The 12,401-nt window shown below is 46.0% G+C and overlaps 1 protein-coding gene across 2 annotated transcripts in view; it reads right to left on the minus strand.

Annotated features, from left to right (window-relative positions):
* GRAP (GRB2 related adaptor protein) overlaps positions 1–12,401 on the minus strand; it is a 338,914-nt gene that overhangs the window by 284,442 nt on the left and 42,071 nt on the right. Inside the window, exon 4 of one of the 2 annotated variants that reach the window (XM_069210114.1) lies at positions 5,990–6,049. The exons of the other annotated variant lie outside the window; for it this stretch is intronic. Within the exon in view, the coding sequence (XP_069066215.1) occupies positions 5,990–6,049 (60 nt within the window). The remainder of the gene's footprint in view (positions 1–5,989; positions 6,050–12,401) is intronic. 2 annotated transcript variants of the gene reach the window in all.

Genomic DNA, 12,401 nt, shown 5'->3' on the forward strand with positions numbered 1-12,401 from the left:
AGTGACCTCGGTCTCTGCCTTGTGCATTTTAGATTCTAACTCTAGTAGTTCTCTATTAAGCATTCTTTTGACCCCTTCCGAGGCTGCTAGGCAGTGGCCTCGTATAACCACTTAGTGAGCGTCCCATTCCACGGCGCGTGCTGTTGTTGTGTTTTTATTTAAGGCAAAATAATCCGATAAGCATTTAGTTAGATCAGCATAAAAAGGAGGATCTATGAGGGCATCTGGTTGTAGACGCCATGTTGGAATACACGTGTGTATGCGGCCCCTTCTCAAGGTGGCTTGGAGCGGATTATGATCTGATATGGTACGAGCCAGGTAGCCTGAATTGGTTATTTTTGGGATTATGTCGTTTGATGCGAATATCATATCTATTCTAGTGTATAATTTGTGTACTGGGGAGTATAAAGAGTATTTGCGGTTTGTGGGGTGGCCAGTTCTCCAAATTTCTCTTAGCCTGTTACTGGAGGCCCACTCTGCGAGTTCGAGTGAGGCGCATTTAGCTGGAGTGTTGTCTAACGGAGGGATTGAGTGGTCTCTCTGAGTGTCTAATACGCAATTAAAGTCGTCACCCCATATGGCATCCGTCTCCGGATCGCTGAGTTTGCTACTGTTAAGTGTCCGTAAAAATTCCCATTGATTTGAATTGGGGGTAAATATAGATGCCAATGCCATGGGATCACCATCTAGGGCACCCTCTAGGAGGACATATCGACATTTGGGTCGCATTGTACGTGGGACATAACGTAAGTGACCCCGGGGGCTATCCAGATCGCTACTCCCCAGGCATATGTTGAAAAGGTGGTACCATATAATTGCCCCTTCCATTTTGCTTTTGTATACTCCAAAGAGGACTTAGCCAGGTGTGTCTCCTGCAGCATGGCGAAGTGTATTTGATGTCTCCTAAGGTATGCGCAGATCTGTTGTCGTTTACGCTGGGTTGCCATGCCTCTTATGTTCCATGTGAGTATGTTATATTGTGGGTTATACTGTTGTCTTTGGGAGGCCATGGAGTATTTGTGATTTTGTGTATGGACTTTGTGGGTTTACGGGTCTGACTCTTTTTGTGTCAATAATATACTTCATGCCCATTGCGCCTAGCCAGTTTGTGTTGCAGTTACCTAGTGTGTACCTATTGTTAACATAATAATGACATTTACTTCGAATACTATAAGCTAAGTTATGCATCAGGGTCGTGACTCTTTTAATTAATACAATAACATTAACTATATCTAACAATAACTGTGGTTGTGGCAAGAGCCTTGTTGATACAATACTTGCCAACCAGGTGGAACGGTCCATATGGTGCGGGGGTGTTTTAAGTTAGTAAGTTCAAGTCAATGCTGAACCCGGCCTGCTGTACTCTTGTTGAGATTGCTACTATCTGGGGGCAACCGTGAACCTATTGCTGCGGTCAGGGATATCGATGAAGTAAAGGCGGAGCCGGTGGGCTGTAAAAAGTTTTAGCGAGCGATTAGTGGCTTCTTCTATGGGATGTGAAGTCATGTGCCACTGTGTCCGAGTCTGGTAATCACTAGCAGATGTCGTCTGCTGTCCGTGGAGTAAGATTGGGTCCGCAGGTGGAATCCGCAGAGTCAGAATTTACCCCTAAATCGAGCTCCAATCCAGATTGCGTTGACATGGACTCTGGAGATGTATTGATGAAGAGGGATGTAGTCTGCAGTAATAGAGAGCGTTCTGCGCAAGACTGTTCAGGGGTAGGTTTAGTGTCTTGTTGCCTACGGGATTTGCGTTTGTCTCTAAGGGGGTGATTTTTGTCCATGGGTCTTCTTGCGTTTATCGGGTCAGCGAGTCCCTTTGCGTGTAGCCAGGTCCATGCGTCCTCTGGTGAGGTAAAAAAGAGAGTGCGGGTGTCATCCTGTATTCGGAGTTTGGCCGGGAACAGTAGAGCATATTTGATGTTGTGGTCTCTTAATCGCTCTTTGACCCGGAAAAATTAGTTGCGCTTTTTCTGTACCTCCGCTGTAAAGTCCGGGTAGGCCGATATGTCCGCACCTTCAAAGCGCATTGGGCCTGCTTTGCGAAACAATTGCAATATGAGGTCCCTATCGCGGTAATTGAGGAGTCTTGTTATTAGTGGACGAGGCTGAGCGCCGGGTGGTAAGGGTCTTCCGGGAACCCTATGGGCACATTCTACTGAGAAGAACTTCGGGACATTGTCTTTCAATACTGTTTCTGTTAACCACTGCTCAATGAACAGTTCTGCGCACGGGTCCTCAACACGCTCGTGGAATCCCACGAAGCGGATATTGTTACGTCGGGATCTACCTTCCGCGTCTTCAGATCTACGCTTCAGTGCTTCCACCTCTGCCGTTATAGCCCACATTTGTGACTGGAATTTGGTTACCTTGAGAGGTGTGACGTATCTTTTTCCAAACCTGCGACCTTTTCAGCCAACGCGTGTTGATCTGTGCGCAATAGATAAACATCTTCAATTACCAAGCCTATTTTTGCTTCCAAGGTAATTTTAGTGTCTAGTATAGCTTGTAGAATCTTTTCAAATTGCGTTGTGTGTGTTTGGAGTGTTATTTCCATCTTTTGTAGTGCTTTTTGTGTGGCCGAGGCTTCCGCAGGTGGGGGTGGAGCTCCAGAGTCCATATTCCCAGAGGGTGCGCGTGGGGTCTTTGGTTTGCCCATTGATTGTGTACGTAACAGTGTTGCTGCTAACAACTGTATTTTGAGCGACTTCAATTGGTTAGGAATACAGAGGTTTGTTCCTTTAAAGGGGGAAGCTTGCTGCGTGTTGGGTGGAAAAGTTTCTCCGCATTCGGGTTCTAGAGCGCGATATCCAGCAGGGCTGCGCGTTGTGGCAGGGGTATAGGGCCCATAAATTCGAAACCGCTAGTGCTGTTTGGAGTAGTGAGGTCTGGGTAGGAGTACTTTGCTTGCGTAGTGTGCGCTCTTTATAATGGAGAGCCTCAAGTCTTTTGAGTCTTTTGAGTGCGCTGCGGCTCAATTAGTGCCGCCGATAAAGCGCAAAAGGAGAATATAGTGTTGTGCCCTTTTGTGTGTTTTGTTGCTTGAGGAGCATGTTTCACTGTTGTGGATCTGCCTGGGAACTGGGTCTGGTGCATTCCCAGTTCTTTTGCCCTTTGGTGTTCATGTCCCACGTCAACTCTGTTTTTTTCCCCTTTTTTTTCCTTTCTTTTTTTCCTCTCTTCCTCTAACCTTTCTCTCTTCTCTTTTTTTCCTTTTCCCCCTCCACAAAACAGCCACTCGATCCTGGCGCGGACCGCACCACAAAGGGCCGCCACCGCATGCAGCGCCCCGGAGTATCCCCAGCCGGCCGCCTCTGGAGCAGGGCCCCGGAGCAGGGGCACCATCGCAGCCTCACCTGCTCCGGCGTCAGCGCCCCCCCTATGGCAGCCGGGGTGTCCCCCGATCGCGTGGGGAACGTGGCTCCAGCCTGCGTCCCAGCCCCAGAAGCAAAGGGCGGCTTCGCGTCCCAGCGGCACAGGTAGGCGGGCCTCACTTCCCTCGGCCTGGGTCGGCCTCTCTCAGGGACGCAGCCCGTGCCGAGCCGCGCGCAACCTCCGACGAGAGCGGCCGCCTTAGGAGCAGGGCCCCGGAGCAGGGGCACCAGGGCAGCCTCACCTGCTCCGGAGTCAGCGACCTCTTTCCGGAAGCTGGGTCGTTCCACGAATGCGTTGGGAACGCGGCTCCAGCCTCCATCCCAGCTCCGGCAGCGAAGGGCGGCACCACATCCCGGCGGCGCAGGCAGGCGGGCCTCGCCCTCCACGGCCCGGGACGGCCTCTCTCGGGGTCGCAGCCTGTTCCTTGATGCCTGAAGTGCCGCAGCCGGAGTTAGTGCGAGGCGATGTCGGTGCCCCACTCAGAGCAGGCGGCGCCTCACACTTTTGAGGGTGTAGGCTTCTGTGTGAGGATATTTAACTCGGGCCGGGATCGGAGCTGCAAGTTATGTGGCCATCCCGGTCGCCATGTTGGCCACACCCCCAACTGCCAGCAATATCTTAATACACCAAAGCATTCAAATAATATGTACCTCAAACAATCATTTGAGGCAAACATACAAAGCAAAAATCACCGTGCCTTTAGTTAAAAATCACATTATTTAGGAAGAAAGGAGGGCCTAGAGCTACGATGAATGTATAAGACTTTTCTGCCCATTTTTGTAAAAACAAATGGTTCTTTCAGTGCATGTACTTTTTATAATATAAAACAATCAAAAAGACACCTTAGGTAGCAGAGGATCCTATCTGGTACATATCTGGTGAGAATCATGTTCACTTCCAGGGCTAACAAACATCTGTAAGTGTACTATAACAATTATATCAAAGTCAATTACAGTGTGCAGAATAAGGCGACCTGTTTACACAATATGTAACACATCGAGGCAGATTTAAGAGCCGACAGCGGCTCCTTAGAATAATTTTTGTTTTTACGCTAAAGTGGCCCAACGAGGCCAAAATCGCGATGCCGAATTAAAAAAGTGGCGCAATGCATGCAACGGGCTGCTTTGTAACCCTTTGCACTACTTTAAGCTTGCGGCAGGCATAATGCGTGCAGAGGAGGCGTTCCTCGTTAGGAAGGCCAAAAAAATGGCGCAAGAAATCCAAGCAATTTCTTTTCGTTATTTATTCGTCACTTTTAACGCCTGCTCAGAGCACGTGTTAAAAGGAGGCTTACATTGTTTACAATGGGCTTCAATGGGCACTGCAGGATTAGCATCTACATTTTTGCCGCTAATGCTGCAAAGCGCCGAACTAGCATAAAAAATTATGATGCTAGTTCCCTAACTACTGCCATAGTGCGCCATATATTAAATATGGTGCAAACATGGTAGCGTTAGGGGGGCGCTAGAAAAGTGATGCTGCACTAGGTGCAGCGCCACTCTTCATAAATCTGCCCCACAGTACAAAATAAATATTATACTTGGTTCCACCCTGGCATCAAGGCAAGCCCTTTAGTTATGGCTTGAGAGATGTATGTCCTGCCCCCAAACCAGGGATGAGTATTATTACTGAGGGGTGCTAACAGATAAGAATTTGCATTTAGGTGCTCAGTAACACACCAGTGTGCAACAACGGAGGTGTTGAATTTTACTGTATTATAGTTGTATTTAAAGAGTGCATTTTACGAATCACACAGTGCAGAAGCACTTTGGGGACAGTTAGGGCCTCATTACGACCCTGGCGGGCGGCGGAGGCCGCCCGCCAGGATGCCGCCCTCCATAATACCGCTCCGCGGTCAGAAGACCGAGGAGGGTATTATGAGTTTTTCCCTGGGCTGGCGGGCGGTCTCCAAAAGACCGCCCGCCAGCCCAGGGAAAAACTCCCTTCCCACGAGGATGCCGGCTCGTAATCGAGCCGGCGGAGTGGGAAGGTGCGACGGGTGCTACTGCACCCGTCGCGTATTGCACTGTCTAGTGAAATACTAGCGGGGCCCTCTTACGGGGGCCCCTGCAGTGCCCATGCCATTGGCATGGGCACTGCAGGGGCCCCCAGGGGCCCCACGACAATCCTTACCGCCATCCAGTTCCTGGCGGGCGAGCCGCCAGGAACAGGATGGCGGTAAGGATTGTCAGAATCCCCTCGGCGGCGCAGCGAGCTGCGCCGCCTTGGAGGATTCTTAGGGGCAGTGGAAAACCGGCGGGAGACCGCCGGTTTTCCCTTTCTGACCGCGGCCAAAGCGCCGCGGTCAGAATGCCCAAGGGAGCACCGCCGGCCTGTCGGCGGTGCTCCCGCCCCCGTTGGCCCTGGCGGTTCTCTACCGCCAGGGTCATAATGAGGCCCTTAGTATGTTACTACGTAGAAGCAGAAGAGTTGAAAGTGTGTCGCTTTCACATGGTCTAGATTGGCAGCATAGAGGTTCAGCAGGAGGACCACAGTTGTGCTACAAACAAAAATGATTGAGGGATAGGATGCTCAAGAGTAATAAGCGCAATCATGCAAGTAGCCAAAGAGAAACTCATGCAAGCAGTCATTAGAGTGCTCGGTCAAGTACTCACCTACCATTGTTTTCGCACTTTACGAGAAGTTGTATAGCTCTGTTCAGCAGAGAACACGGGCTGCCCAGAAAAAATACGGAGGGGCTCATTCACAAAGGTAAACTTACCAATGTTCAAGTGTTAATTTACTCTTACACTTTGTAGTAAATTTAATACTTCTCGCTATTCCCCATTCCTGAGTGTACATTTACCACAAAGTGAATACTTACATGTCCCCATCTGTTAAATTTAGAGATGGAGCCAGACTTACAACTGTAAAGTTACTACTGGTAACTTTACTCACATTGGCAGCGGCTGCCAGGGCGAAGGTCTCCCTAAAGTAAAGTATGGGAAAACTAAAAAAGTTTATTAAACTTGAGCAAACAACATACTAAAATATCTATCATACTAAAATGCTACAGCAATTTTAACAATTTTGAATTACATATTTAATTAAATATGTTAAATTAAATTTGAATTATGTTTTTGTAGCGGTTTATTGAAAGCACCCACATGAATTAAAATATTTAAAATGATTATTTATTATATAGTAAAAAATACTAACTGTTATGTATAGGATAAATTTAAATTAATGTAATATTTATGTTTATTACTTTGCATTTATTTTTAATTTGAAACATTATTGCATTTTTTTAATAAAATAATTACGTTTTTATGCATATGTGAATACATATTGACATTGGATTAAATGTAAACATAGTTTTAATAAGTTCAATTAAAATAATTATTTTTATATTATTCCCTAAAGGGTGTTAGTTTAAGTCCATGCCATTATTTTCTATTGAAGGGTGTTGCAGAACCAGTGGTTGGCCATGTGCGGGCCTGGACTTACTCCTAATCTGAGCTGGGGAATATTTATACTTTTTGATGCAAACCTGTGCTAACGCGTCAAAAAGTATAATGCTGGCTTGCGCCATTCCAGGATGGCAGCTGGGCACCATATTAATGGAATGGCGCAATCCGGCACAAAGGGTGGGCTAGCTTTAAAAAAAAATACGTTAGCCAGGTGGAGGTGGGTGTGGCGGTATGGGAGATGGGTGTTTAGCACCAAAAAATGACGCTAAGCTGGTTAGAGTAAAAAAGGATGACTAACCTGATTAACGTCATTTTACAGCAATAAACCTACCATGCCACATGACTCCTGCCTTAGAAAAGGCAGGAGTTATGCCCACCACGCCAATGGCCAGTACTTACCCATCCTCCGCTGTCCCTCTGGTGTGGGTGTCCCTGGAGCCCGGGGAGGGCACCTGTGGACTCATCCATCGTGTTCCACCATGGAAATGAGCCCACTGGTCCCCTAATGCCTGCCCTGACCCAGGTGTTAAATAATGGCGCTAAGCAAGCTTAGCGCCATTATTTAGGCCGCCTCCCTCTCGTGCACAATTTTTGCACAGGAGAATAAATAAGGCGCAAGGGCCTTAGAGTCATTTTTGCCCCTGAACGCCTACCTTGCATCTCACTGACACAAGGTAGTTTTCCTCAGGCAAAAAGTGACATTAACTCCAAAAAATTTACACTAGACGGGTCTAGCGTCAAAATATGAATATGGAGTTAAGTTTGTGCTGAAATAGCGTAAAAATAATTATGCTATTTCAGCGCACACAAAGTATAAGCATGGGCCTTAGTGTTGGTTTTTAGCTCTTTTTGCCATAGTATTTTTAGAAGTGCAGTTCAGTTTGTGAATTGGAATGATTGTGATTGGGTGCATGTCCCTCCTTAAACTCATCCCTTACCTCTTCCTTAATCCTCCCAAAACATCTCCATTTTAGTAGTAAGTATTCCTCATTTTCTAGCCACCTTCCTCATCCCTTCCACATTTACTATTAAAACGTAGGTGTATGTGTGAGGAGAGTTTCGCAGTTGGAGCAGAGATCTCCGGACACAAATAATAGACGAAGGGCAGAGGGAGGCACAGACCTCCGTTGTAGGTTTATGAGTAACATTTCTATTCTTGTACTACTAAACGTACTATAAAATGCAGTTTGTGACTAGGTCCTGGAGAGTTTAATGTTTAATCACAATTTAATTCAAGTAGTTAATATCCTGGAAAGGAACATGAAGAAATCGGTATTCTTTGGAAAAATACTAACACATGAAGCAATGAGCAAGTCTCACACAAGAAAGAGAAATGAAACAAGACCTTAACCTCAGAAAAAAAGGAAGTAAGGTTTAGAAATCAGATGGGAGGGGAACTCCTTTAGTACAGTGCAACCCTTTTGGAGAGAGAGAAAGGACCTTCATTAATTTAAAGTTCTTCTGCATTTTTTATCAATGTCATTCTGTTACCTAACAAACTTCTGCCGGCCAACGACCTCTTTCCAAGAAGCATACCGTAGTAACTACTTCTTCAGGTCTAAAGAAAATGTAGGTGTCAACCAGCTTCAAGCTTGCCTGCAATTTTGCTAACACAATAAAGTTAGGTTTTAGTTTGCTGCTTTTGGGTTGAATCTGTCACAAGACTCAAGTCTGCTTATCAGGTATCAGCGCTCTGAGGGGCATATTTATACTCCGTTTGCGCTGGATTTGCGTCGTTTTTTTTTACGCAAATTCGACGCAAAACTAACTTTATATTTATACTCTGGCGTTAGACGCGTCTAGCGCCAAAGTCCATGGAGTTTGCGTCACTTTTTAGCGTGGACACCTACTTTGTGTTAATGATATGCAAGGTAGGCGTTCCCGTCTAAAAAATTGACTCCGAGGCATGTGCGCCGTATTTACACTCCCGGGCAAAAATCACGCCCGGGAGTGGGCGGGTCAAAAAAAATTACGTCCAGCCGCTTTTGCGTCGTTTTTTAGTGCCTGGTCAGGGCAGGCGTTAAGGGACCTGTGGGCTCGGAAGGAGCCCAGAGGTGCCCTCCCATGCCCCCAGGGACCCCCCCTGTCACCCTTGCCCACCCCAGGAGGACGCCTAAGGATGGAGGGACCCATCCCAGGGAATATAAGGTAAGTTCAGGTAAGTAATTTTTTTTTTTTTTTTGTGGCATAGGGGGGCCTGATTTGTGCCCCCCTACATGCCACTATGCCCAATGACCATGCCCAGGGGACAGAAGTCCCCTGGGCATGGCCATTGGGCAAGGGGGCATGACTCCTGTCTTTGCTAAGACAGGAGGCATTTCAATGGGGGTTGGGAGTTAAAAAAAATTGCGCAAATCGGGTTGAGGCGAAAATTTTGCCTCAGCCTGACTTGCCCCATTTTTTGGTGCCCAAGCTCCATATTCCCCTACGCCGGCGCTGCCTGGTGTACGTCATTTTTTTTCACGCACACCAGGCAGCTCCGCCGGCTAACGGCGGCTAACGTCATTGAATAAATACGGCGCCCGCATGGCGCTTCAGAATGGCGTTAGATTTTTTGACGCACAACTGCGTTGGCGCAGTTGTGCGTCGAAAAGTATAAATATGGCCCCGAGTGAGCCACGGTCGGCAGGGCTGAGCCCTGGCAAAGCAAACAATGAAAATTGACGTAGGGCTTTATAGGACCCTCTATTTTTCCACTTTGCTGGGTGACGAAACAAGCATTGGAAAGCATTGGAAACCAAAACTATTACGTTTATCAATACTTGTTTGCCTAAGCATTGGCAAAAAGGCAACAAAATCCAAAAGTAAATGAAAAGGTAGATCCCACATTATAGGGACCACCAGCTTCCTGGTCAACGACGGAACGATGTCCTTTATAGTCACACATATGCCAAAAGAACTTGCCGAACTGTAAGTGATAAGTCATAGTTCTCAACTATAAGTTCGGCAAGGATGTGGTGCAGAGAGGTACCCAGGAACGATATACTCTTTGGCGTATGTGTGACTATAAAGGACATCACCCCCTCCTTGACCAGGAAGATGGTGGCCCCTATAATCGAGGGCTGATTAATATTTGGTCTTCATATACTCAGGTATGACTCACCTGTATCCGTGCTATTAAGTGAAGGCAGACACATGTTAACCTATTCTTGAGTAGCCTGAGCCATAGTTTTCAAATTACCACCAATTTTACTTTGTTTGTAATATTACGTGTGGTCTCTAATTAATACATGTGGCATACCAAGGAACTAAAAGGTATTTTTAACCTGTTTGTTCTGGATCCTAGTATTATCCAGTAGTTTTTTTTATCTAAGAACTCCCACCTGCTTTGATCCCATCTGGAGGTTGAGTCAGCCTTGGAGGTATTATTCTACCAGGGTGGGGAGAGGTAGCGGATGATGAAGCATGACACTATTAGGTGTGTGATGCTTCCTCTTCTATAAAGGAAAGACCCTATAATTACATAGGGATATGCAGACAACAACCCAACGTCTCATTTCAGTGGAGTTTACTTCCGGCCATCAGGAGATAAGGGAAACCAGAGTAAGTGTTTCTATTTAATCTGGTCACACTAGTTTATGATAGCTTGGACAACCTAGAAGGATGTGTGACTGTCCTTTTCTCCTCCTCTCCAATCTATCTGGTGTTTAATGACAAGTGAATGAAGCAACACTTTGGATACTGCTGTTTACAACGAGTTTATCACTTATGGCTGAAGTTAATCATGCTACAGAAACTGTTAAGTAAATATTTTGTTTGCTTTTGATTTTGTTTATTCTTTGACCAGTAAAACTCTGCATGTGAATTTGTCAAGAGCAGGAATTTATTTCTTATGTATTAGCCTGCATCTTACATCCATAAGCTATGGCTTCTATGAAGGTTGCTTAGATACACTTCTTGGGCCAAACTTCTTTAAGAACCACCCCACACACCATTTTATCCCATTTAAAGCACTTACCACTGATAACTATAAGAAGCGTTAATAGAGTGGGCTCAACAGTACAGCACCAGGCAGTCTACCTATGCCTGGTGCTGTTAAGATTGAGTCAGAAAAAGGCGAATCATCTTATTTTGGGGACATTAGGGTTTCACGGACCTTCCATATCTCCCTTGGATACAGCCTTTCAGACACACTTAACATGTGCTCCAAACTGATGCCATTGTCAAATTGGAAATAAGAACTAACGCAGTCAGGTGACTGGTGAGGTAACTACAAATCAGTCAAGCTAGGCTGGTATCTGTCTTTCTTCAAGTCTTGCCATCTTTTCAAAGCTGATAGGCACACTTTCCATCATCGGCTTGTATGCCTTCCATCTCACTGTTCTTACAAACACAACCATCTCAGGAGACAGTCAGTCATGATTGCCTCAATACAAAAAACTAACTTTCAAGGAACACATTGGCTAAGTTTTGATTCTTTCATGTGTCATTGTTTTTTACTTTCAAAATCATCTTCTTCCTGTAGGTTTCCACAGAGCCTTCCTGTGGCTTGTGGTCTTTCTTTGGCTGCAGGCCAGCTTGTTCCACCTGTCTTTCTTGGACAAGTGCTCCTTGCCACACTACAACATATATTGTAAGGAAAGTTGTGCGTTTGTCAAATCATTTTCCTTTTTTGAGGTGTTTGTAAGATGAGAATTGAGAAAATGAGATGGATTCCTGAGCCTTGTGAAGAGAAGGGTACAGGATATAAGGGCTATGGCTGGTCGTGAGATGGGCCTTGGGGGTAAAGGATATGATGTCTGGGGCTTTTTCCGAGATGTGCCCTGGGTGCTAAAGGGTGTGAGGTGTGGAGCTGGTGCAAAATGGGCCATGGCAAGAGGATACAAGCCATGGGTCTAGTAGAGAGATCTGCCCTGGGACCGGGCAGGTGTGAAGTAACACACTGAGGATGGGCAGAGATATGAAGAGACCTGGGACTGGTGGTGAGATCAGCTGTGAAGGTGATGAGGAAGCTTGCCTAGGCATGGCCACATGACCCACATTTTTCTATATTGACATTGAGGCTTTAGTCATAATAATGTGATTATTATTCATTTGGGATACCGTAAGCTACTGAAGTAATAATATACAAGGTGCATGGAAAACGCCTGTTTTAAAGTTAAGTCAGTTTGCTGTGGAGTCAGAAGCGCATACAACCAATAAAACAGAAAAATCCAAAATAAAACATGTAATAATTTACTCAAAACTCGGTTGTCAAAAGGAAACAATGCATAGGTTAAAGATTTGGCAGGTTCTGTGATTCAAGCTAATTTTAAAAGTGTACAAGGGGCTGGATACTCCAGTGAGGGAAACCCAATGTCCAGCCCCAAACCTAGAGTGCCAATAAAACAAAGAAAGACAAGGCGAGAGGATCAGTGGTATTAAATCGACTCCCTTTGGCCATACTTATACCTCATATGATACAGTTAAGAGCTAGCCTTGAGTAGAATCAAACTGTGAGGTACTAGTGGGATGAGACATGTTCCCTCAGAGCTGGATCAACATTCCACCCCTCAAGGACTGCAAGCAAAACAACCATGGGCTATGGCGTGAGGTGCAAGCACTTTGAAGCCCTAGAAATAAACTAAAGGCTGTCTCTCTTGAAGGTTTCCTTGCATTCAATTCATTGTTGTGATTG

The sequence above is a fragment of the Pleurodeles waltl genome, chromosome 10 (genome assembly GCF_031143425.1).
Source record: "Pleurodeles waltl isolate 20211129_DDA chromosome 10, aPleWal1.hap1.20221129, whole genome shotgun sequence".
Classification (NCBI taxonomy): Eukaryota; Metazoa; Chordata; class Amphibia; order Caudata; family Salamandridae; genus Pleurodeles; species Pleurodeles waltl.